Raw genomic sequence first — 25,822 nt, 5'->3', positions numbered from 1 at the left:
AAAATGAACACATTACATATTCCATTTGAAAGTCTTCCGTAGCTGGGAGCAGTCACTTCCTGGTGAAACTCACGAGTCGTTTCTACTTGGAAGGTCTCTACACACAAACTTTGTGAAAAGTGTATTAATAGCTGGTGCAAACAGCTCCTGGAGTCAACGTGCCAAAGTATAAATCCTGTCACACTGAGCCACTTTTGACTTCATCACATCAGCATGTGTTGTGCTGTGCAGATCCCACTGATTGGAGAATTACACTGGGACTCATACTGCGGTAGACTGTTATGAATTGGACCACTAAAGGATTAATGAAACGTGCATAGATATTACTGCCCTGGAGATGAGCTGCTTTCAATTACACTGATTGGTTTTAGCCTCCTGCTGCGTGTTGGGCAGCCTGCATTTAGCTCCATCCGGACAGAAAATGGTAACATCTTGAACTGCCCCGCGGCTCCCTTTATGATGCAGCGTCGCGCACAAACACCAACATAACACCGTATCTAAGCTCACGACGTCCTATAAAGGGATGCTACCACTACACTGATGCGTAAACAGCTCAGGGATGCTACCGCTGTTTATCACATACTTTGCAGTTACTCAGTCCATCAAACGTCTTGAACAGAAGAAGTGTAAGGCTCCACGTGAACCTCGTGCACGCTGGGTTGTCTTTTCAGCGAGGGGAGAGATGCAGAGAGAATTACTGAGAGAAGGGGATGGAAACAACCGCTAGCAGGAGAGAAATTCATACACTGTTGCGCCTGAATTGCAGTGAGGTGGTGAAATAGTGCTCGGAGGGTTAAGCTTACCTGTATTCACAAAATGTGTCGTCATTCATGCCCTGGGACTCCACGTCTGGGTGGAGGTCCTCTTTCTCTTTTACTGTTCACAAAAAAAGAGAAGATATCAGTGATTTCCACAAGAGACAGCAGCTGATGAAGATCACTGTGTCCCCTGACTGATACATTGTTGAGTCTCAGTCCCTGATTCCCTGAACTTATTCAATGACTGAAAGATCAGTGCAAGCCTTCGACAAGATTGCAAAATGTCAAAAAAAAAAAAAAAAAAGGTTTCCAGAAAAGTTCAGATTCATCTCTGTATCATATTTCTAATAATTAATGTAAATTCATAGAAAAATCAAGCTTTATGTTATGTTAAAATATTTGTATCCGTTTTCCTTTTAATTCATGCTAAAAAATAAATACAAAACAAATGAAAATGTTTGGTTGTGTAGGTTATGTAACGCGAAAAACACACATGGCTCGAGCAAATGAAAGAAAAGGCTGTTGGAGCTACGGGTGATAATGAGAACTTAATGAGAAAACAAAGGACAGAGCTGCATCCCGCTCTTTCTTTCTGCTGACGAGTGGAGCGATCACTGCCCAGACGACAACCTGATGGCCATTAGCTGTGAATAATAAAGCCGATAAGGGCTCTCGTGTCCCCAGCAGGAGGAATAACACTGAGATACCACGGAGCTTATGTCATCATTCCCTGCGCGGCCACCCTATGTGCAGCATTTGCATTTTGTCTCGCTGTGGGCTGCACTTTGTTTAGATTGTTGCTGGAGAAAGCTGCGTGTCTAAACAATGCAAAATTCAAAGGCTGGACATACAGTAGAAACGCTCATTTTCCTATCAATACACGAGCCTTTTTTCTGTATAAATTTGCATTAAAATAATTTTGTGGACAGAAAGAAAAAAACGTATCAGCTTACATATTCCTGAAATGGCTTCTCGGATGATTGATAATTTCTATCATAGCAACAAACTGCAAAATGGAAATATAATGAAGCTCAGAGAAGCGATTAGTATTCAAGCAGGGTGAGATGTGTGTGTGTGTGTGTGTGTGTGTGTGTGTGTGTGTGTGCTCGTGAGTGAGCACCTACCTGAATACTTTCCTCCTTTATTTCTGTTGACAAAGCAAGCAATCAACACAATGAGCGTGAGGAGAGCGATGGCACACATCAGGCCGATAAACCAGCCCTGGGTGGATATTCCTCCGTGGATGCTGGCCAGACCTGAGGAGAACAAAACCCGGCGACTTTGACACACCTTGGCCTTTTCATCAGGACACTTGATTGAATGTTTACAATCGACAAAGCCTATCTGATGCAAAGGCAGAGGTGGAAGGGTGAGCTGCTGCTGCAAATGGTCCAGTATTAATATTAAACAGCTAATCCTGCTTGTCTAATTAATCAAGTAAGGAACGCTGTACAAATGTAATTCCTCTCAGCGAGTCTGTGCGGCTAAATTAAATCCTAGTGACACGGCGAAGGACCACACACCGCGGCTTGAGTCACTGCTCAAGGACGCGCTGGGTGCACCTGCACTCTGTTCAATGAGAGGTCAATTAGTTTTGCCTGCTTTTCTTTAAACTTGTTTGTGTTTCAGCCTGAACGATTTTTCTTTCCCTCCTCACCTGCAGACCTGGTCGAGATAATATCTTCAAATATACTAGAATTATCAACCCGGCTGTTAGGAATAAGGCGCACAGTGTACTCTGTCCCAGGTTCCAGCCCATCAATGATGTGGAAAGTCTTAGAAGTGTTTAAGGCCTCTGATATCTTCCAGAGACCCTCACCTGTGCAGAGGGTGGATGATCAGAGGGGTTAGTACTCATGAGAACATGAAACTATTGAGTCTAGTGAAGCCATGAATAAACAGACACGAAGGACCATTTCAGACACAACACATCTAAAGGACTGAAACGATTCACCTAAAGCATCTACTTTGAATCACTCTAACAACATCCAGAAACGAACAGAGAAAATATGAGCTTACGGTTGTTCATATATGCAATATAAAACTTTGTGTGCTCTCCTCCAGATATCCAGCTGATATTTGCAAAGCTGTCACTAACAGCTGAGCTAACATTCAACAGGGCCGGGGCTGACGGAGAAACGAGAGAAGATGAGAAAGGAGAGAAATGGTAAAGAAGGGTTAGTAAAGGATGAAGCCATCATGGAGGGGTAAGGAGTGCTGTCATTATGAGATGAAGGACGCTGCTCTTCACCTCCTATAAAAGAACCAAGTGTGCTCTTATGTTTCCTAACACGAGTGTAAGGAGGCATCAATTACGCCTGACAGAGGCGGACATCGGGTGAGTCCCTCAGCAATAAAAATGACACCAGTAATGTGGATTATGGAAATGAAATCACAGGTGGAGCCTGTAACACTAAATGGAGATCTGCAGAGATCTTGTGAGAGATGTGCCATCGAAACTGCCTGATGATTTTTGAACGTTCTATATTTCCATATCGTTCTTATTTTACATCATTATTATATTATATTTCACACACACGCACACACACATACTGGTCAGCACTATTTCAGAAACTGTCTGTTATACTCAGGGGATTGAGAAATACTGAAGTCAATTTAGCCCAACAGAATTTTTATGAGCCAGAAGAGATGATCAAAACAATTCTGGTGAAGACATACTATACTACACACATTCATTATATTCTGTTTAATATTATTTTCCTAATAACAGTCCCATTTAAAGATGTTTAGTAGGACTGCAACTAATGATTATTTTCACCTGATTAATCATTTAGTCCATGAAAATAATGAAAACTAGTGACTCAATGGTAGCCACAGACCTGATTATATTCTCTTTTCTCTCATGTATCCAATTATTGGTGGCCATTAATAATCCCATTTTTATGTCAATTGCTCGGAAAGCAAGAGCACATTTCTTCTGTGCTTAGTTTTATCTACCTCAGACATATCACGTAAAGTAGCCTTTTGATCCCCAAGAGGGAAGAAAAAAAAATCTAATAATGTAGAGAATGATGTGCATCATTAGTATGGGAAAAGTATGCTTTGACAGCAGCTGTCTGAAGCTGGTCAACAAAGCACAATCCACTCCATTTCCCCATGGCAAACATGCAAATCTTCTGCTGTGTCTCCAGCTCAGGTGCATTATTTGCTCAGGTGATAATTCAGCACACAAGGACACCTGCGTCTGTGCTGCCCATCCCGACCACTGCAAATGACACTCTCTGACTAATGTTGATAGATTAGTCTGCAACTACGGTAATTCCAATCATTGGAACTGCGCAGTGACTCTGACTGACACAGGCCCCTGAACTAAAAATATCCCAAGGCTGGCTGCCGTGGTTTGTCACCGCGCTCCTCAGCTTGCTATTATATGCTGCAGAAAGCAGATGCTCACCCAGCAGGTAGCTGATGCCCTGCAAGACGCCCCTTCAAAGTCAGGAGGCTTTTTTTCATAAGGAGAGGCCAGAAAATATTCTGATATAGGAGCTTTCAACAGCTTCCACTTATCCACTTATCTCAGTGTCCTGTAAATATCACCCTCCCAGTATGCGCTCACACCTCCCTGGCATGGCCCAGGAGGACGTTCCTCCTCGCTATTTTCTCTCTGCTCAGATGCTGCCACGGACAACCTCTTGTCCCAGAGCGGCGTTGCTGTTTACTCCGTTGAAGATTATATGGAAATGTCAGATGACTGTTGGGTCAATACAGTGACGTGTACAGGGGGGGGACAGGGGCCCAACAAATCAATCACTGACAATTAGACATATTTGTCCCCCTCAAGTGACTACACTCTACAGCTACACTGTCGGCTCAGGATATAGATCTAGTTTCCTAGATTTCCCCCGTGGTACAGCAGAGAAACTAAAACCACCTTTTTCATCAGTATGCGCTTGTCAAACAATAAAATTGAGCTGTTGCTTAACATTACCACCACCTTTCCACTGGAAACAAGATAAACTATAGAACAATACCTCAAATAGCTTATTAGCCTACGGAATATAGAGCAATTTTGTGTCTTTGTTTTTGTGCTATCGAGTTACTTTGAGCCAACAGCCAAGCAAATGAGTCCAGGGGGTTATCATGTGACCCGGCAACGGCAAAATGTCCTGACGAAGCATGTATCTGGTTTCATATTTTTCCATATTTATTTCACTGTTTTTCTTTGTCGCTGTGGTTTGATGCTCGTTGTGTCAGAATGTGCTGCAGCTCTACCTATGGTGGAACGAGTGGGATTGGTCACTGGGGGCTTTGGAGGGCTTGGAGGTGAGGGGGAAGCTGACTTGCCTGAAAAGAAAGACAGACCTTGTGGTTATCAGTTGAAATAGAGCTTGGGGCGCTACAGTCTACTGTTAGCATACATGCTGCTGTCAGCTAAACTCTACCATTAGTAACTAATAATGAGGACTACATGTCTACGCTGAAACATAATCTAGAATCCAAAAACTACTTTGAACATTTGGTTTATACACGAGGTGAGGCGTCGTGCTTTCAATTGATCTTGAATTCATTTGCTTTTTGCACATCATTAAAAGGAAGAAGGACAGATGTGTGGCGTGTCTGACACTCTTCCTGGGTTTGGCTCTTAAAGCATCATTTATTTCCTCAGCTTGAGTTAGACAAGTTGTACTCAGTCTGCTGTTGCTAGGATAAAAGTCAATATTCGTTTACAGTCACTAATGAGCCTAGATTAATGTGAATTTATAATTAGGTTACTCATTATCATTGCTATTCGAGAGGAAGCCACAAACTTTATCTAAGAAGAAGTAGACATTTTTCTAATGAAAGGAGGCATCAGAGTGCTCTCTGCTGCTGGCAAGGGCAAACAGCAGACAAGGTCAATTATCTGCAGAGGAGCCGAGTGTTTGGAGCTTTTTAATTCTGCGCAGGCAAAATAAAATGTGTTGAACTGTTTGACGCTTGAAAATCTGATGATGAATTCAGGCCTGTAGCATCCACACCTGTCCACATTCCTAAATCTAAAGCATGCACCAACTACCTAAAATAATACTCCAGACTGTTACACATGGCAAACCAACATACAGCATATTTAGAAGTGCTAATTCTAAACTGAAATGAAGAGTTTTTCAGGGCAGTTTGAGACTGTGTGAGTTGGTGTGACGTGCTACAGTTTCTACATGAACACAGATCTACATACTGAGGTGAACAGTGGAAGCCAAAGTGGAAGCTGCAGGGAAAAAAAAGAAGAAATGAAAGAAAGAAATAAAAGAAGGGACAAGCAATGCATCGCTAAGCAGACGTTCCACAAGCATTACCAATACACACTGTTTGATCAAAAGCAATGCTCAAAGCAATGTGCTTTTTAGTGGCGTCAGAGAAAGCAGGCGGAGGACAATTAACAGAAACAACATGGACACACACACACAGATAGTACAGCTGCCATGAATAACTTTCAGGCTCAAATCTTGAGAGTCTCACGCACACACATGTAACAGCGACACAAAATTGTAATTCAGTATGTTAAAAAAATGAGTCCTACTCCCTGTAATCATTTTTGCTGGCTTTTCAGCATGCAAATAAACAACCCCAAAGAGCCAATTAAGTTTCTTTCTGTGATTGTGAGGCTTCTTCCAGTCAGCACTAAGTAATCGTTCGCATATTCAACACCTGCAGTGACTTCTTGTTGTTGCATAACACAACTTGAATGACACACTGAATTTCTTTGCGGTGCATGTGTATTAAAAGTGCCACCCGATTGTTTATGCTGACAGTGTCTGTTGCTGCAGTCCATTTTAATGACGCTCAGGTGAATCCACGTACGGTTTCCTGTTTCATTTCCCATCCAATCGTTCATGCCGCCGCCTGCAAGCTTGACTTGATTCTGAGCCAGCTGAAGTATGGCGTGCAGTCCTCTACAAATGATATGTAATTGAAAAGAAGGGATTACATGCTACAAGCTGGCTCATTATGATTACTTACCCACCAACTCTTCCATGATTACACAATTTTCAGAATCAAAACCTTCAGTTTCCCCCCTGCTCAAAGCAATTTTCTTTCTTAGCTGATTGTTTCATAGCTCGCACTCTCCGTCCAATCAATAAGCACTTGCTCTCTCATGACAGTGACAAATGAAAACCTCCACTACACCCATATGAAATTGTTTATCCACAAAAATTACTTACATGGAGATATGAAAAGCTTGGCTGCCCAGGCATATATCATATTCTACTAGTTCAATGCCATTCTGAAATAGTGAAATGGCTTTGTCACCTGCTTCACTTAGTCTGAATTCTACCCAGCCGCCTCTGCACCTCAAAGCTCGTCTGTGTTCTTGTTGTCTCCAACAGGAAGCAACTCACTCGCCCATCCCACCCACACATGCACCACCTAGTCCACTGCTTTCTGGATCCTCCATCACTCACTTGTTTCCAGGGTAGTGGTGCACTCCTCGCTGACAACTGGCCCGCAGCCCACCGTGGTGCAGGAGCGCAGGTAGAACTTGTATTTGCTCACAGGGTCCAAATCGCGCAGGATCCACTTGGTTGTGTCGGGGTTGCTGATGTCTACTGTCTGCAATGGCCCCACTTCCTCAGTGTCATTGACTAGATGTGAAAATGGCAACAAAAAGGTTAATGCTTAAGATTGGAGTCCAGAAATAATAGCGTAAATATCATGCACACTAGGGGTATCTTATTGGAAGCTGGTGGTAGGCACAGACGGGACATACAAGGCGTAAGGGGGTAACAAATGATCATTTAGGAGATCATTTAGAGATAAAATTGTCATAACATTGAAAATGCAGGAAAACAAGGAACATTTCACGGTCCGTAAAGCAGCCCGTTCTCAGCCTTCTTGCTCATTATCAATTATTTGTCCTGATGGTATTATACTGTCGCTGAGGGTTAGCGGCCATTAGCTCAGCTGCAATTACTCATGCTTGCTTTTCAAAGAAGGCTGACTGAAATAGAGAAAAAAAACCAAAAGGTTCTTGGATATTTTCTTCACTTGTTACTGAGTGATTCCTGTACTTCCTGTACACACTGAGATGTTTAACTATCAGCTTGCGCTCTGATGGGAAGCAAGAAACTCTCCACTGGCATTTCAAAACATTTCCAGCTGACAATCACAAGACATTTCAGCAATGCCAAAGAAAGCAAATGTCACTTGTCATTTTGGCTTCCGCATTTGCTTTTTTGGCTTTAACAAAAGACAACTTGTCATTTGCTTGTTTGGATTAACACGACTTTAAAATGTTATTTGCATTTGACAGACAAACAGATTGTGCCCTGCACATTCACCACTAGAATTTATCGGTGTTGTCTCTGTCTACATTGTGATGGGATCTCATTTTTCAGTACGTAAAGCAGCCCAGTAGGTCAGGAGGTGGCATTTATGTTCTTTGTAACAAAAACAAACACAGCAGGTGTCGAGGTGACCTTTGCTGTGAAAGAGGTGTTACGTCTCTCTGGTAGGAGGCAACAGAAACAATGAAAAGAATGTATTTGTCTGTTTCTCTTTTTGCCTGGACACCGCCCACTGTTATCAGACATCCTAACTTTTTTTTGGTTTGTTTATTTTATGTTTTGTCTCAAGAGACAAAAATGGTCTATTTGTGGTAAATCATGCAATCCAGGCTGCTACAGAGAAGAGGCCACAAGCATCATGTTTCTGCCCCGTGGATGGACACTTTCCCCTTTATCTGGAAACACTCAGGCCTGACAGCTGGTGGATATGATCTTATGGGGTAAACTGGCTGAAGGCTGCTGACTTTGGCTCTTCCACCGACTTCAGACAAAAATATCTCCAAGAATTCTCAAGGCCTGCTGGGCCAAATATGGCTGGCCTGGTGCAGTGTGAAACAGACCAAGACTCACCAATGCTGTGATCTGAGTGACCCGACAGTTAGAATGAGTGGAGCTCAAATGGGAAGAGAAAGGGAATGAATTGAAGCCAAGGCCATTTTTCAGTCCCACTTGTGTAGATATTTCAGATCAGTGGAGTTCAAACTTCACTTGGTACCCCCTTGTTACATCGCTCTGCAGCAACTCAAGTAAAGAGGAGCTGAAAAATGCACCGAGATAAACACATCTGCTGTGTAATGCAAACTGCAACTACTCTACTCTACTCTACTCCGAGAACAATAATGCAGCGTGTATTTTAAGTGTGTAACCGTAAACGTTTGTGAGCAAACAGGAAACATATTTTGAAATGACAGAATAGATGGAGTGTGAGCGCTCAGCTTCTCCTTTGTGGCACCCTTATCTTTGCCTTGTCAAGTGGTGTGACCAGCTTCCTGAGAGGCAGTCTAATAGTTGTTTAGTCTGGACTAGTCTACTCTGCCCCAGGCTTTAGAGTGGGTTAACAGCTCTTTAAGGCAGTGTGACCATGCCACCCACTCAGTGAGGGGAACTTTAGGATACATTTAGCCTTTACATTCAGAAATCTATTTAGGAAAGGGTACTGACAAAACCTTTCTGTACGCGGTCAGTGAATAGCTATTATCATCACCACAAAGTGTACTCATAGATGAAAAATCTCAAGTGCAACTTGATACAATGATCAATAGGTTTAAGACAGAAAACGTGCAGGTTTAGTTTAACCATTTACACCCTCTGGTTTTGCTGCAAGCTCAGTGTGTTGTCACACCAGGCAGTCCTGTGAAACCTGTGAGATGTGAAGCTATTAAAGGCTGCTGTGAAGATGGGCGTAGCCCTAAAACAGCTGTGCTGCAGCTTGAGATTTCACTTGTCACACCGATGATCCACTGACAGCTGGCTACATTATCATCAACATTTCACGCATGACTTCCTTCAAGGAGACTTCAAAAAAAGCCCCACTTCAAAGAGTCCATCGGCTTTATTGCTGTGGCACAATGAAAACGTCCTTTCCTCAAACACTGTATGACACTTGGACCTCTTGTGCAACCACCAAATCAAACTTAATTAGCCGGGAAATGCGGCACTAAGACGTTGTTTGAAGTTAGTCATTAGCTTGGTTATGACTTTTGCTTAAGGACAGCAAAGTGTGCGCACACATGGGATGTGTTTGGTGATGGTGTCCCCCGGGACTGAGAGCTATGGTGAAGATGTCCCCTGCGGACAGGATCGGGTCAGTAAAACTGAACCTTAACAGACTGTGACACAGTGGCCTTGGTCAGCACTAGCCAGCCATGATCGTGACATGCGGGCCAGCAGACATCAACCTGACATGTCTCCTATACACACACTCTGATCTCAATATGACCCCAGCCCTATTAGAGCAGCACAATGATTTTCCTTTCTGTGCTGAGGATCATGGGTTAGACAATCACCAACAAGCCAAAGATCCTCTTCCTTTCTTTTACCAACACACTCCTGTTCTGTACGTACTGTATCAACACAATACAATACAATATGGAGCTGGAGGCTGTGCATTTACAGTAAAGCAGTGAGGCTCTTCAGGTCTCTGATATGCAGTCAGTGTCTCCAAATTGAAATATATGGCCTGTGTGCTTTTGTACGTACTCAGTTCCTTTTTTTTTATGAAGAGGGTACAAGCTGAAAAGGAACAGAGGGATGTAAACACTATTAACCACAGGAGAAAAACAATCCATCCCTGTGGCATCACCATTATATCCGAGTTAGTTAAGTATAAGCATGAGGCGTGGGGATACGTACTGTGCTGATACTCGAGGAGGTACCCAGTGAGAATCCCATTAGGCTCCAATGGTGGGGCCCACACCAGAGAGACAGTGTGCTTCTGTACATCAGTGACCCTGAAAACAGGATTTTTCTCTGGGACTGTGGGGGCAAAGAAGGTAATACACACAGTAAGCAGCGAAATCCTGCAACCCAGTTTCCTTAGCTATTATTAGATTTTCTCTTCAGTAGTTGTGAATCAATACACTCCATGCTGTTTTTCCACAATCCTACCTCCCTCTGGGGTTTTGAAGTTGACGGGATGGCTGCCCGGGCCGTTGCCCCGCCCGTTGAAGGTCATGACGATGAGGCTGTACTCAGAGAAGGGAGTCAGTCCCGGTACTGTGGCGTGGTTCCGGTCCCCGGGGAACGTTAAAGTGTGTTTGTCTCCGTGGCTTTTCTTTGAGTCCACCAGACTGCGCAGACGCCACCAGCTTATCTACATTGGGAATGAGAAACAGAGAGGCATCCTCAGCAGACATCTTTGTAAATATGTACAGTATATGTGTGAAGGGATGCTGAATGAGTTATTGTGTTTTTTTTTTTTCCGGCCTGTGCATCGAGCTGGCCAAGTACAGGAGACAGAGATGGGTAAGAGAAGCAAACATTAAGAGCAAGGTCAGGGCCATTCCTTTTAAGCTGTGTCTAAGAGCACAAGTCTGTTTTTGAGGTATTACCCTGTAGCCTCCCAGATGTCCATGTAACTTGTCCTTGTGTACACGCGTCCAGCTAACCTTGACCACTGAGCTGTTCATCACCTCCACGGCTACATCATCAGGTGCAGCAGAGGGAACTGCAAAGGCAAACACACATCACAATCTACAGTAAGCTGAAAGTGATTCAAGGAAAAACAAGAGCAGTGAGGAAAGACTATAATAAACCAATCAGAACTGAACAAATGAACAAAACAAATACCAAAAATACTATACGACTAGCTACACTGTGATCACCTATTTACAAGAATAGCTATTGGGGACTGATATCACTGGATTTCTCTACCCACAGTTACAAAATCTAATGTAACTGATGAAACTATTGGGCTAAAGGGTGTAAAAACTGCACTTAATAACACCACATTTGAGTGAGGACACAAGGGGAAGAGTCATGACCTGAGGTGACTTCCTGGGGGCAAGTCCAGAAGAAAGCTAAGCACAGGAAATACAGCAAACGTCTGTACAGACTGAGTTTGTTTTGAGAAGCTGTAAATACTACAGCACAAAGCCCAACTTAAAAATATTTCAACAAAATCACAAAGCTTATAAATAAATCATTTCACAAAGTCCATCGGAATACTGCAGCTGAAAATATCAGGGTCTAGCAGAAAGGGAAAAAAAAAGTTTTTTTTAATTAAACCGCATCTTTCTCCATAAAATCACATATCCTAAAGCTATGCTGGCTGCTTTGCACTCCGCCAAGAGGTGAGCGGAAAGTTTGTGAACTTCAGTACTCAAAAGCACACAAGGTGAAGTCAGTAAACTCCAGATGCATAATCAGTTTTATGCACCAGGGCTACTGCAATTTCTTTTCACCGATAAAACAGCAACAAGAAAACAGATGTAAATATTCAAAGGTCTGACTTTCTCATCAGGACACACTGTATTCAATTTGATTTGTCACTAGAAAACTTTCCTGCTAGATTTAGTTTAGACCCATTTAGCAATGCTTTTTTAAAAAAGCACCTGACTTTTGGAGCAAGCCATACAGCCCATAAAGACCATTTAAGTTTTTTTTTTTTCTCAAAATTACTTAAAGACCAAGTTAAAAAGAGTGAGTTTATTCCAGTGAGTGGATCCTCTCTATTAATGCCAACTTAGTTCAACAGTCGATATCACAGTCTCCATGGAAAGTATCAGTACTGAGAGGCATTTAGATTTAGATTTAGACGCATACGCATGAGGATATATCAACTCAGTTAAATGTAACTTGACATATATTTTTTTTATTTAAAAAATCTTGTATACGCGGTGTGGAGTGGTGGGAAAATGAAACAAATTAAAAGATAGTAAAAAGACAGATCAGTCCCTAGAGCTACAGGGAACTGAGCTGCATGAGATTTCCTTGTGGGTTCGTCAATGTGAGCGACCCCTTTCCCCTTTCCCCTTTCACTCATAATCAGCTGTTCCATCCAGCCAGCTAATAATAATAAAAAAAAATATATATTAACAACAAAGATCATTACTGGCTATCATGACTCACAGTCTTCTCCTGAGTAGCCAGTTGCTATCTTGGGCTCGGGGCCCCAGCCCTGATGGTTCCTGGCTTGGATCTTGATCTCATAGGGCACAAAGGTGGGAGTATTCTTCACCACAAATGAGTGTCTCTTCACCGTGTGTTCCTTCCAGTCCTCCTCCATGTCCTGTCTCCTGTAGCTCACCTTATACTCCAGACCAGGACCATTGTGCTCAATGGGTAACAAGGGCTGAATAATGGAGGGAAAAGAAAGGAAAAATAAAAAGGAAGAACAATGGTGTGAATAGTTTCATAGAGATATTCACAGTTGCATAAGACGCTTCTTGTATTACACAGCTCAATGTCACTGCCTCTGTGGGATTAAAATGACAAGCCAGCCCAGCGAACTGTGCTTGGAAGGCTGGCAGTGTTTTATCCCGCTATCTAATAAAACAATGGAACAATTGACCTGGTCTAGCAGCATGGCTCTTCTTTGATATAGGCCTTGCTAAAACATTGCAGATGAAAAGATTCATCTCTTCACTGAAGTCAGACCATGAGAAATAGAATGAGATACCATTATCCACAAAAGCAAATCATTAACAGTAGGAGAGCTCATGAATCCAGGATCCGGAGGCCTACGTTACCATAACAGGGCAATCAGATAATAAGTGAGGGAGAGATTTATGTTTCAACAATAAAGCTGAATATATTACTGTACGTGTTAAAAGAAAAATTCTGGTTCCATTGCTCCCTTTCTCTTTCTAATCAAAGCAAAGGAGCAGCTTTCAATGGAAACTTATTCAGAGTGATCCCAGAAAATTGTGTTTCTAAAGATCTGTACCAGAGAAGGAAATTTCAAAAGTGGGTCTTTTCTATTTCTTATTTTCTATTGGTAATTGCCCATGAAACATGTGCAATTCTTTGACTAACCACGTAAAGGTAGCTGCTGATGATGATGAAAGACCAAACTCTGTTTCTTACCTCCCAGTTAATATCCATTTCATGTGGTAAATGACCTTCAATTTTGATATTTTCAGGGTTCTTGTCAGGAGCTGCAGAAAAGAAAGAATATAGATTTTGTCAGCATTGTTACTGGAAGAAATCTCTGATGAATAGGCACACAAGAGAGCAGATTTTCAACAAAAATGGAATCAATTATGTGGCAGGTCTGAGTGTTTTTTTGTTCACAGGGCAGCAGTGTTGGCAGCTCAAGTGGCCTGGAGGACCTTATGAAAGAGTATAATAGACAACGAAAGGAGGATGTCTCAGACCTGCCGGAGGGGTTTTGTATCTCTCTGTGGGCTCGCTGGAAGGACCCCTCCCCACAGTGTTAACACCAGACACGCGGAAGCGATAGTCGACGTGGCCGTGGAGTTTGAGCACAGCTGAGTTGTGGTTCCCGGGTACTCGGAGCAGCTCCTTCCAGTTTCCTGGCTCCCACTGGCTTTCCTCGTACTCGATAATAAACTCTGTTGACAGGCAGAAAGACAATCAGAGCGATCCCTCGCTGCTATGGTTCTTGCCAAAGGATTGCTTATCTAACCACCAGCTGTGCAGAAAACTCCTCAAACCCTGCTTTGGGCTTGTATATTCCTCAGGGAGACTAATCATAACTCATGCTTGGATGAATCAATAATAGATTCATATTGTACAAGATGCTATCAAACAAATCCATTTACATGCAGAATGATGCCCAAAATTGTCATATTAATACCATTCACTGCAAGAAGCAATGATTTCAGCGTGTACTGTACTTCACGTGCTGACACCTGCACATGCAGATGCTCCTTTTACCTGTGGTTGAGCTGTTGTGATCATCCCCAGGGATCCATTTCAGTTTCACACTTTTGCTCTTGTGTTCAGACAGTACCAAGTACTCAGGTGCATCAGGGACATCTGAAAACCATCACAACAACATGGTTTTAGAAAATCACAGACGCATCAATCTACTGCAGCAAAAAAAGGCCAAGGGAACAAATGTTCAATCAAATCATCCCGAGTGCCAGAGGATGTGGAACGAGCTGCATCGCTGCATGGGGCTGCCACTATTTCTTTTAGACTTTAAAATGTCAGAAATATCTCAGAAGTGTGATTGTCAGACACAGCGCTGCACTGCACTAATAAAGCCATGGTCTGTATGTACATGCTCTGCTTTGGTTTCCTGACATATTGATCCATTCATGAATGTGTGGCACCAGGGCTCTCTGATCTTTTGGCTCGGAGCAGAAAAATTGGTCATACGTTAGCTCACCTAACACCATGAGCAGCACTGAGGCCACGTCTTGGTCTACCGGAGTTCTTGCCACACATGTGTACACACCCTGGTCCCTGTGGCTTACATTGATAATCTGAAGAATACCATCCTCCACGAAGTATCTGTTGACAGAGAGACGGAGACACAATATTGACTGACAAAAGCAAAATGACTGGGATTAAGTCCACAATGCTGTAGAAGAAAATCACTTGCCTACCTTGAATTCTCAGTGTAGTTGAGGGCTATCTCCATATCATCTTTTTCCCACAGGAGCTCAAAGTCGTTGCTGAAGGACTTGTCGTACTCTGCGAGGCATGAGAGCTGGGCTGTGGTACCTATTAAGATCCTCAGGTCCTCTGGGGGCACGGCTATTCTAGTGGGATCTTCCATAGGCATAACAGTATTAGTTACATTTGAAGGACGGTGAGCCACTGCAAACGCTTTTACAGTTAAAACTGTTTACCTTTCACATAGAGCATGGCGTCGATGGCAGATGTTCCCTCTATGTTTTTAGCTAAACATGTGTACTGCCCCGAGTCATCTTTCTCTACGCCGTAGATCTCCAGCGACCCATTGTCGTGAACGGTAAACCTCGGCCCCTCCACGGATTCAGAGGAGTCCTCTTTGCTCCTGGAATACATTCAGGAAAAACACTCATTAAAGACTCAAAGTTCTCTCGGGTCAAATTAAATATGAACACAGCAGCAGGTTAAACGGATAAAAACTACACTGTGGTGTAATTGCTGAATAGAACATTAGCGGTGAGTGACAGGGTTACTTTGGTGTGTTTTAAAGAAACAGCAGGCCGCCAAGGAAGAACCACGCTGTTTTGAGAGGGACTGTGTGCACTGACCAGCTGAGATCTACTGCTCTCTGCTGGTGTATGGGAGACAGGAACAAACTGTCTACTTACTTCTACTTACCAGGTGATAATAGAAGGAGGAGAGCTGAAGACCTTGCAGTGCATCATCACTCCCTTCCCCTCCACAGCAGAGTACTCCTCCATCGCCGTGGTCAAAATCATGGGGGGCAGATCTGCAACCGGCATGTACAAATCTCATCATCAGTCAAAGTGTGTCAGAGAAACAGAGGATGCCCTAACACAGGTATTACACCATGGAGGACCCAAGGTGTGGCCCTTGACTGCTGTACTTTAAAACAATACAAACAACACTGAGCACTAACAGATTTGCAGTTTAGCAGTTCTAAAACCAGATAAAACACAAAGGACTGAGGCAGATAATGGTGGGTTAAATGAGGCAACAACACTGTTGCCTTCGCTGCGTGCTAATTGTAGGCTCCTCTGTGACAAGAAATGATTCAGCTGTCAGGTTGTCAGAAATGTGTCAATGTGAAAATGAAATCAAAGAAGAAAACAATGGAATAATGAGTTAGCTGAGCACGAGTACCTTATCAGTTGAAGCCAAAGCCTCCCATTAAAATGGTCTGTCTCTCCTAATTGTTTACAAAGGCAGCAGCTGGGACTTAGCATTCAGAGACTGTCCAGCCTTATTAACTCCTGTGTCACCAAGAACAAACTCCCCACATTTGTGCAGAGCGACAGAAAGCAACATTCAGTCTTTTTGGTTTTTTTTTATCTGCACTTGTAAAGCAGCACATGTTTGTCTTATGGCCCTGATATCAGTGTGGAATTGAGGGGGAACTTGTTAGCATATAAATGGCAGGGAACCGGGCTTGTTGCTCCACAGGGAGAACCGCTAGCCTGAATGAAGGAGTACAGCTTGTAGGCAGCCTTCCTTCGCTGGGCTCCTCACTGCTTTATGGGCATATGCCAACATCAGCACCAGCTCTCCATCTTAACAAATCAGTCAGCAGTCTCCAAATGACTCACGACAAAGTCTGACATTTACAAACACTGTAAAACAAATCATTTTCACAACAAATCTTTAGATCATGTTTTCATGTACTTGAATGCATGATGAACACTGAAACTGATGAAAAGCACAAACTGAAAGCTGTTGTACTTACTCATAACCATGATGTTTGCATTGGACAGAATGGTTCCATGTTTGTTGGAGGCCTCACACTGATAGACTGCACTGTCAGACGCTTTGGCATTGTGTAAAACTATGGTGTCATCTAACACCTTCCTGTTGGCAGCAGGGGCCTCTGTGAAAGACCAAAGATACACTCAGTAAACACAAACGTATGAGATCATCATCTGTAATGTAGTTTAAAGACAGGTGATAGGTGAGAGTAACTCCGAACCGCAGAGAGACCTCAGAACCGCAAAACCATTCCAACTTCAACAGACTCTTCACCTCTCGCCTGAGAGTTTCTATCTTGCATGTGTCTCCCAAACACACACAATAAAGGCAGCTGTTTGAGTTGTTGCTGGATTGTAGCTAATTAGCTTGTTGGATGATGTTTTCACAGGAGTCTAAATGGTCTGATTGTTTATCCTGTCAGTGCTTAGAAAGGTCCATCTACTTAATAAGAACTATTTAACCTTGTTCCTGAAGCTAATATTCAGTATCAAAATTTGAAGAATACTCAACACATTTAGCATTATACCATTTTGACTCAGGATGGACAGTTTGAAAAAGATTCAGAATTGTTGCACCAGAACCAAACGTAACACGCTTCCATGTCAAAATCTGACATTTCGTACTTTCCATCAAAATCTGCTTTGAAGATAAGGCTTTACTGGTCACTAGTGGGGTAATTCACAATAACAAGACTCCTCCAGAATTTGAATCCAGGACCTCTCTCAGCTGAAGAGTCATACTCATCGTCCAACAAGATCGGGATGACCCTTGTGCCTGCTTTTCAACTCTCCCCCTTATGTTAGATATTATGTAGTAAGGTGTATTAAAAGGTAAAGCAAGACAACATCAACATCTTTTTGTTCATTTAAAATAGCTCAGTCATCACGACATGTTGTCAGGACAAAAGGTTCTAAATACTGAAGTGAGTCTAGAGTGAGGTTGCTGTGGGGCTGACCCTGCAGAGGTCGACCGTTCACTCTCCATGTTATAGTCGGCTGGGGAGTCCCGGTGGCAGAACACTTGATGGGCACGTCTGAACCAATCATACTGAGCTGGCTCTCAGGCTCAAACACCCACTCTGGAGGCTCTGGGAAGACACAATCAGCATGATATCCGATTGGTGAGTGTCATTATGAGAACATTAAGCATTTACAGACAATCAATCACAGGAACAGTTCTGCAGCATATGTTATTCAATACAAGAGTCATGCTGCCAGACATGCTACATTCATAGGTCTATCTATGACAGACAGACATGAGGAACTTCAGCTGCTTACTGTCTCAGCAAAGTCTTTGTTGGGACTCCTCCAACCAGTCAAATTGCATTTTCATCCATGTCTGTCCAGACTCATATATGTAGTGAGGACTTGAAAAGACTTTGCATTTTTTGGTGAAATGGTGAGTAATTTACAATGAGAAGCATGCTGTCTTCACTTAGAGACTATTTTTCCAGAGGAGGACAGAGGACCGATAAAGAGCTTCATCACATGGTGCAACGACAATCATCTGAAGCTCAATATCAGCAGAACCAATGAGCTGATGGAGGACTTCAATGCTTCAAATATGGATGCCGCAGCAAAGAAGCTACAAATTGTAAAATGTGGATGCCTCACACACATCTTCAACCTGGCAGCACACAAGATCTGTACAATCAGCTCAGTTTCAAGATGGACATCAAAGATTAGTGTCATCAGTTCAGTATCAGACCAAATGTGGAATATGGTCACAATCTCTCCTTCTGTTCCTGAGTTTTTGCCTTGAAAAATGGCCAGAAAAAGTGTTTCTGTAGAATATTATGATGTCACACTGAAGATGACCTTTGACCTTCTGGATATAAAATGTCACTGCGTCGTCATTTTAACCTATGAGACATTTAGTCATAGTCATAGACATTTAGTGAAATTTAGTCATAATTAGCGTATGAACTCTTGTGCTATGTCCAAAAACATGTGTTGTGACCTTTGACCACCAAATTCTAATCAGTTTTTCGATAGTTCCTCGAGTCCAAGAGGACATTTGTGCCAAAATTGAAGAAATGTCCTGAAGTTTTCCTGAGATATCGCATTTATGAGAGCGGCGTAGATGGAAGACATAAAATACAGCAGATTGTTTAATATTAAATCAGTGTTTTCCATGTGTGAGCTGATAATACTTATGTACTTAACTTGAATACTTTTCTGAATGCAGGACTTTTTCTTGCAATGCAGCATTTTTACATTGTTGTGTTCATACTTTTACTATTGGAGCACTTCTCCCACCTCTCAACCTAATCTTGCTCCTTTTAAAGAGTCACTGAATACTGCTCTATCAGAGCTACTAATTCTGCTTTAACAAAGAAAGTGATAGATTGCTCCCATATCAAATAAAAAATGATGAATGAAGTCAGACATGACATCAGTGTGACTTCACAGCACGCTGTAGTTACCTTCTACTGTCACTGTGAAGTAATGCACAGTTTCTCCAAGTGCGTTCTTTGCCTTGCACATGTACTTCCCGCTGTCTTCCTGTTCAACTCTTGGCACAATCAACAATTTCCCATGATTCTCAAGTCTTGCTTTAATGGGAAGTCTCTGACCTATCTTCACCCACTCGATCTGTGGAGTTGGACTAACAAAAAGGGGACAAAGAGTTAGATGTTGCATTTACAGTTTCGGTTCCTAAAATGAATGCTGACAAGCTTAAAAAGGTGGTATTACTTACAATCCCTGAGCTATACACTCTAATTTCAAGTCCTCTCCTTTGACCATCTGTGTCTCTGATTTGGCACTAGAGGGCGTCAGAAGAGAGGGTCTTCTCTGTAGGATTGCATTAGCTACAGAGGAGCAGCAGATAATTAGACAGTGTAATAGAAATCATATGTGTAATACAGTTTCCAAAAGGCCACATTTCTACATTTCATACACTTCGATTCACACGCCTGCCTTATACACGCAGATGTTTACTGAGCACAGCACAGTGGTGTTTTACTACTAAAACTTACCAGTTTCAGGACTCATGTCGCTTGTTTCTGAAATGGAGGTGGATGAGACAAACAAACAAAGAAACCAAAAAAACACTGAACATGAGGACAGTGTGGAAACATTATGACAAACATCACCAAGATCAAATTCACAACATATAACCAAGGAGATGCACAAGAACAGGACAGTGTGGCACTTGGATGGCTTCTGAAGTGTGGCTATGAATAGGGACATCAGTGCACGTGTTGAAAATGATCAATGCTCTGAAAACGTCATGATGCTTCGACAGAACTCCAAACAATAATGGAAGTGAAGACGCAGAAGGAGTCGGAGTGACGCCTACTTGTCTTAACGATGACAGACATGGCCGTCTTCTGAACAATGGTTCGTATTCTTGGGAAGGCGGCGAAGCAGCAGTAGTCTCTCCTGCTGTCCTTCTCCACAGCGTGAGAGAAGTAAAGGTCTCCATTCAAGCCCATAGACACCCTGTCATCCTGCTCGATGTGCTGCAGATCTGAGCGCAGAAAGAGGATGATAGATCTTATTCTATACTTTTGATCATTTGCCTTTAAACGCAAGGATGAACTTTTCTCCCCATTGAGCAGTGGTAGAATGTAACTTCAGACATTTACATCTACATTTGGAGGGGGTCACGAGGCTTTACAAAAATATTCTGGTTAGGCATTGAGCATCAGTATAAATCTCATATGTCACATATAAAAACACATCGGTCATAGGGGATATTTTGTACAGAAAGGGTACTTTTGCTTTGATACTTTCAGCACATTTTGCTGATAATACACCTGTGCTTTACTAATGCAACATTTGGTATTCAGGACATTGTTGAACAGCAAAGGAGCTGAACATTTGATCCACCACATTATGTGCCTTTAAGTTAGGAAAAATCATCTTATTCCACACTGTTTGACAGTATCACATATGAAGTGTGCTCTGTATCAGCTTGTTCCAGCTTTTCACTGAAGCTATATGATTGAAACACAATATAACACGTATTTAGTTCAGGAACTTTGGCACCTCTATTTGAATCTAATACTAATTTCAATAGTAACTATGAGTTACTAATTATTATCACTATTAATCAAGCACAATTAAGAGGCATCACTTACTGATCGTCATCCAGTAGATCTGCAAGGGAGGTATTCCTTTCGGTGGGTTACATTCTAAAATAAAAGGCTGGCCTTCTTCCACCACAACAGGATCGAGTGTCTCTTTTGGAAACTTTGGAACATCTAGGGAAAAGGCAGAAAATACAGTGAGTGAATGAAACCAGAATTGATGCAATTTACTGTGCAGTTGTGTACATGTCCAGAAGGTGGCAGTAATATCCTTTGTAAATGTGGTGGGAGGCACAGCTTCTCTGAGCTCTGTATCATTCAGTACATAGATTTCTCTGGGGGTGCTTTTCAGTTCTTGGCCAGCAGAAACAAAACGGAGATCACTACTACTATTGTGTGTGGCTTGTCACCACCGCTGAGTGCTTGAAGCCCAGCCAAACTTAGTCAAACACGCTTTCTGGAGTGGGTTTTCTTAGAGAATTTATGGACTGTGCTTGGGAGCAAACTGAAAACTGTAGCAAAGGAAATGATTGAGAGGCTGGATGATCTTCGGTGCTTTCTCCAGTACAGAGTTATAGGTGAGATGCTGCGAGGGGTGGGTCGCTCAGGAGCCTCAACGACTTTCTGCCACATCCAATACAATGAAAAGCTCACAATGAGAGGTGCAGTCATGACACACAACTGCTTGCCCTGAATCACTCTGAAAGAACTGTAACAGAGCACCCACCACACACACACACACACACATACACACACACACACACACACACACACACACACATACACAGATGGACTGTATGTTACTCACTGGGCACAATGAACTCAATCTCCTTCGATATGGCGGTCCCCAGTTTGTTTGAGGCGTAACAGCGATAGATTCCCTGGTACTCTGTGAGGTTCCCATTATTGGGTATCACAAAGGTCCCAGAATTCTCCTCTTTCATCAGCCTGGGGTCTAGAAAGGGGTCGAATTCCTGGCCATTCTTTGTCCATCTGAATCTACATAAAGAAAGGCAGTATTGAAATGTCAAGTCCTTCAGCTAAGACTGCAGAATTTTACTGAGTCCCTAACCAAGACATCCAAACATGACATGTTGATGGCAAACTGTTGCTGTTGTTTGTTATCACTGTCTGTGCGGCTGCTAACAAGCTCTCTGTCCTCTCTCCCTGAAGTGATGCAGGCTCGGTACTCACTCTGGATCGGGATTCCCTTTGGCTTCACACGTCACGGGGAAGCTCTCGTCAAAAGGGAAGGCGATCAGAGAGCTGGGCGACTGAGCTGTGATGGTGGGCAGCTGCTCAACTGGGCAACAAACAAACAAGCATGAAACTGTGAGAAACACGACACAGGCCTCAGCACAGAGCTCTATTCAGAAGAATCTCAAATTCTACAGCAGTGGCTCCCAACCTTTTTGGCTTGTGACCCCTTCAAACAAAGCAAGCTCTACCTGTGACACACCTATGAGTTCAACTCAAGAGTCATTTCTATTTGTCAGATTGTGCAATTTGAAGAATTTTAAGATGGCTGGAGTGGTAAAAATGTCCAGTATTTCTTAGGAAATAGCAAAAATTAGAAAAATAACTGTCGGACAGTCATCACTCACCCACTCACCAGAATCATCTCTGAGGAGCCTTGACCCCCAGGTTGGGAACCACTGTATGATGATGTTAATTAATGTATGTCTCTGTATGTAGAGTTCTATCCCAAAACATTACTTACTCACAAAATATTGACAATAATTTAAAATAAACAAAACATGTTTCATTTTGTCTACAGTGTTGATGATTTAAAGGAATGGGTCATTTGTGAGATTGGTCCTATTTTGGCATAAAACTCTCTCTTTGGCTCTTGAATGATCTTACGATGAGTTGTGGCGCATGCTAATAATGGAAAAAACACAATGGGTCCTAACAGTACTGTGTGAGCATGTGTCAAGGAAAATGAGGACATGGGATGAGTCCTAGAAGCAAAAATACCAGGATCACAGAGTCATGACACAGTGATGACACATGAGATTCAAATCCAACACATGTGGCTGTAAGTAAAGCTGCCGCTGTGCTCAACAGTGATCCAGGAGATTAACAGAAGAGAGCTGAGGATGTTACTAATATCAGCTACAGTATGGCAGAGTGAACTTACTGTTTACATGACCTAAAACTACAAAATCCATGGCAGCCGGGGGGAAAATAAACAAAGCAAAAAAAGTGAGCAGTTTGGGAATAATTCCTTCATGTCACAGGCATTCTCTGAATAAACCCTATTCAACACACACAAGCCATGCAAAACACAAGACTGAATTAAAAAGACACTCTGACATCATTGAGCCCAAAAATGCTTTTGCCTTTTCACAAAACCTGTTTTTACTGTTCTTTATCAAGCCCTTAAGAGATATTTCTGAATAATTTAGAGGGAGAGGTTTGATGCGTTGCCAGGGAAACTGGGATACATGCAGATCCAACACAAAAGAAACAAGAAACCTGATTCAAACAAGATAATAGCAGTAAATATATTCCATTCACAGAATGCTTGATGAGTCTAACTGTTCTCCATGGTGTGATTTATTCGTCTCTAAATTATTCAAAAGTGCTTTTCTGATAAAAGCACTTCAAGTTAAACCAAGGACAAGTTCTCTGAAGATGAGACTACTTATGCATAACCTTCCCTTATTTATACACTTGACTGAATCTTCTTGATTCACCAATGACTGTCTTCAAGTGGCCTATAATGTGTGTTTAAGTACAATTAAGTGTCTGTTGTGTCCAAATCCGGCTGACTCGTGCTGACTCGTTACACTGCAAGACACCAGACGGTGGAAGCACCTCATGTTTTGTCATTCATGTCAATGTTTTGCTATTTCCAAGATACTTTAGTATACAATTTTCAACTGTATGTAGTGTTTGAGTGTTCACTAAACTCAGCCAATGTTGTATCTAAACAAACAACTGTTAAGTGTTAAAACCTTACTGCAACATAATGGAAGTGAATGGAATTTTGTTTGTTGCTCTAACAACATTGAACATTTCCATTTAAAAGCTCAGCAGTAAACTAAGAGTCTGGTTAAAATGATGTCCTTGTCTTTTAATAGCGACCATTTCTTTGATAGAGAACAGTCATTATGAAAACTGCTGACGGTGCAGGAGTAATTGAGAAGATGTGTTTTTTATTATTCCAGCGAACACCCCTCTGACAGTCACTGAAACGAAGACAAATCTGCACTCACCCTCCAGTGGGATGTCCATGGCTGCAGTCGTATGAAAGGCACAAATACAGGTGATCACGCCCAGCACGGCGACCAATCCCAGGCTCTTCTGCAACCTCATGGTTTCACTGTGAATTGTGGACGTCCTCAAGAAACGAGCGCTCTCTCTCCTACGTCCTCAGTTCATTTCTCTGGCGTGCTGGAGATGCGGTACCTGTGAAAGCAGCACAGACGGAGAAGGCCCCATGAATCCACCCACGCGCTGGCAGACAGAAAGGCAAACCCCAAACACAACAAATCCCCCGTGACTGGGAGCCCGACTGCTCTCTGCTCAGCCAGGCACAACCAGGCACACTTTCATTTGCATCAACAGGGACTCTCTTCTGCGCTAGTTCAAATTTCGAAATATTCACATTAAAGCCTCCTATCATCCTCTTCCCCTGGGACTCCAATTGTTTTGTAGTTGGATGTGTGTGGAAGTAAGCAGCAGAAAGTCTGTCTTTCATGCAACAATGGAAATAAATAAATAAACAAAATTGAAGGAGCCTGTGGATTTATTAATGCATGGCAGATGTTCAGCATTACTGGAAGAAAAGGCATTTGCTCCAAAACCAAGTGAAGTCAAAATTACCATCAAAGTTAAGATACCATTCAGCCGATCTAATCACGGTGCTGTTTTGATCTGTGCCTGCATGCTCCTGATAACAATGAATCAAACAGATTAACAATGCAGCAACACATTTATCTATTATTGCAGCAAATATGGCTGCCTGCGGCGGTGTTAGGCATAAATAACATACATAGTTAGCAGTCAGAGAGAGTAAGCTGTCTCCATTCACACACCAACAGGCTGCCTAGTACAGACCACTGGATCATTTTCCATCTAACAGACTGGAGTCTGGACCATAATGAGCACATGATTAGTCCAGAGTGCAGGACGAGGACTGAAAAGAGGATGTATGGGAATCTTAGTGTCTGTAGCGGTGCTCTGTAAACCCTCTGGGGTGTCACTTCATTAGCCTTCCTCGTGTTGGCTGTGACCCAACTCAGTGGGTCACGCCGGAGTAATTAGCTGAACAGCTAACGCACACTCTAATAATGAAAAGAAAAATAATAGCAACATTAGAGTTTTAGAGAAATGTGGGATCATAAGGCTGTCGGTCTATGGGGAGTTTTACTGAACAACGTGAAACAGAAGTGGTTTAACATAACACTGATACAGTCCAGCAATTGGAATTACTGTATGAGTGTTGGTAGGGCATCCCACTGATGTCAAAGGACGAGTGTGTGTTGTTAAAAGTTGTGAACAAGACATAAGCTGTACAGTTGAACAAGTGTATGCTCAAGCAGCTGTGCAGTGTCTAGAAAGGAGAGCTCACTGTTCACGTTGGTGTTGGACTCCAACTGCTCTCTTCTAATCTTCTCGCTTGGCAAATTCAACAGGAAAGCACTGCGGAAACACTGAGGTCAAACTCCTGTTCAAGAGATGTAATTGAATAATTGACCAGGGAACAAAAGAGTCGATTTCATGCACTCAGTGCAGGTCTGTTTTCAGATGAACGTGCACTCTGAACTTTCCAACCGTGCCTCATGTTAATGGTAATAACTCTGCCTGTGACTCAATATTGGCCTTTCTGAAGCAACTCATGACCCCTGTCCCACCCACCTACAGCATCACCAACGAGGCTCCAGACTCTGAGTGTACACATCAGCCCCACTCAATCACAATTCAGCCCT

General features: G+C 42.6%; 1 protein-coding gene across 6 annotated transcripts in view; it reads right to left on the bottom strand.

Annotated features, from left to right (window-relative positions):
- Window positions 1–25,822, bottom strand: part of chl1b (cell adhesion molecule L1-like b) — a 60,304-nt gene that overhangs the window by 2,036 nt on the left and 32,446 nt on the right. For 2 of the 6 annotated variants that reach the window (XM_076752931.1, XM_076752922.1), the window contains exons 2-26: window positions 24,107–24,299; window positions 23,026–23,043; window positions 22,080–22,188; window positions 21,694–21,884; window positions 20,937–21,059; window positions 20,153–20,323; window positions 19,830–19,856; window positions 19,550–19,661; window positions 19,275–19,456; window positions 17,805–17,936; window positions 16,830–16,970; window positions 15,764–15,875; window positions 15,304–15,470; window positions 15,058–15,223; window positions 14,838–14,962; window positions 14,381–14,482; window positions 13,858–14,055; window positions 13,568–13,638; window positions 12,611–12,833; window positions 11,092–11,207; window positions 10,649–10,853; window positions 10,394–10,516; window positions 7,160–7,339; window positions 1,883–2,014; window positions 804–876 (exon numbers count right to left, since the gene is read on the bottom strand). In XM_076752931.1, the coding sequence (XP_076609046.1) occupies window positions 804–876; window positions 1,883–2,014; window positions 7,160–7,339; window positions 10,394–10,516; window positions 10,649–10,853; window positions 11,092–11,207; window positions 12,611–12,833; window positions 13,568–13,638; window positions 13,858–14,055; window positions 14,381–14,482; window positions 14,838–14,962; window positions 15,058–15,223; window positions 15,304–15,470; window positions 15,764–15,875; window positions 16,830–16,970; window positions 17,805–17,936; window positions 19,275–19,456; window positions 19,550–19,661; window positions 19,830–19,856; window positions 20,153–20,323; window positions 20,937–21,059; window positions 21,694–21,884; window positions 22,080–22,188; window positions 23,026–23,043; window positions 24,107–24,206 (3,299 nt within the window). In that variant the 5' untranslated portion in view covers window positions 24,207–24,299. Of the gene's footprint in view, window positions 1–803; window positions 877–1,882; window positions 2,015–4,991; window positions 5,064–5,934; window positions 5,965–7,159; window positions 7,340–10,393; window positions 10,517–10,648; window positions 10,854–11,091; window positions 11,208–12,610; window positions 12,834–13,567; window positions 13,639–13,857; window positions 14,056–14,380; window positions 14,483–14,837; window positions 14,963–15,057; window positions 15,224–15,303; window positions 15,471–15,763; window positions 15,876–16,829; window positions 16,971–17,804; window positions 17,937–19,274; window positions 19,457–19,549; window positions 19,662–19,829; window positions 19,857–20,152; window positions 20,324–20,936; window positions 21,060–21,693; window positions 21,885–22,079; window positions 22,189–23,025; window positions 23,044–24,106; window positions 24,300–25,464; window positions 25,546–25,822 lie in introns of those variants that run through there. The other 4 variants (XM_076752958.1, XM_076752950.1, XM_076752966.1 and 1 more) reach the window with 3 other exon arrangements.

This window comes from Chaetodon auriga, chromosome 2 (assembly GCF_051107435.1).
Source record: "Chaetodon auriga isolate fChaAug3 chromosome 2, fChaAug3.hap1, whole genome shotgun sequence".
In the NCBI taxonomy this organism is placed as follows: Eukaryota; Metazoa; Chordata; class Actinopteri; order Chaetodontiformes; family Chaetodontidae; genus Chaetodon; species Chaetodon auriga.
Note: the sequence above shows the minus strand (reverse complement) of the source record. Positions and strands in the feature narration are given on the sequence as shown.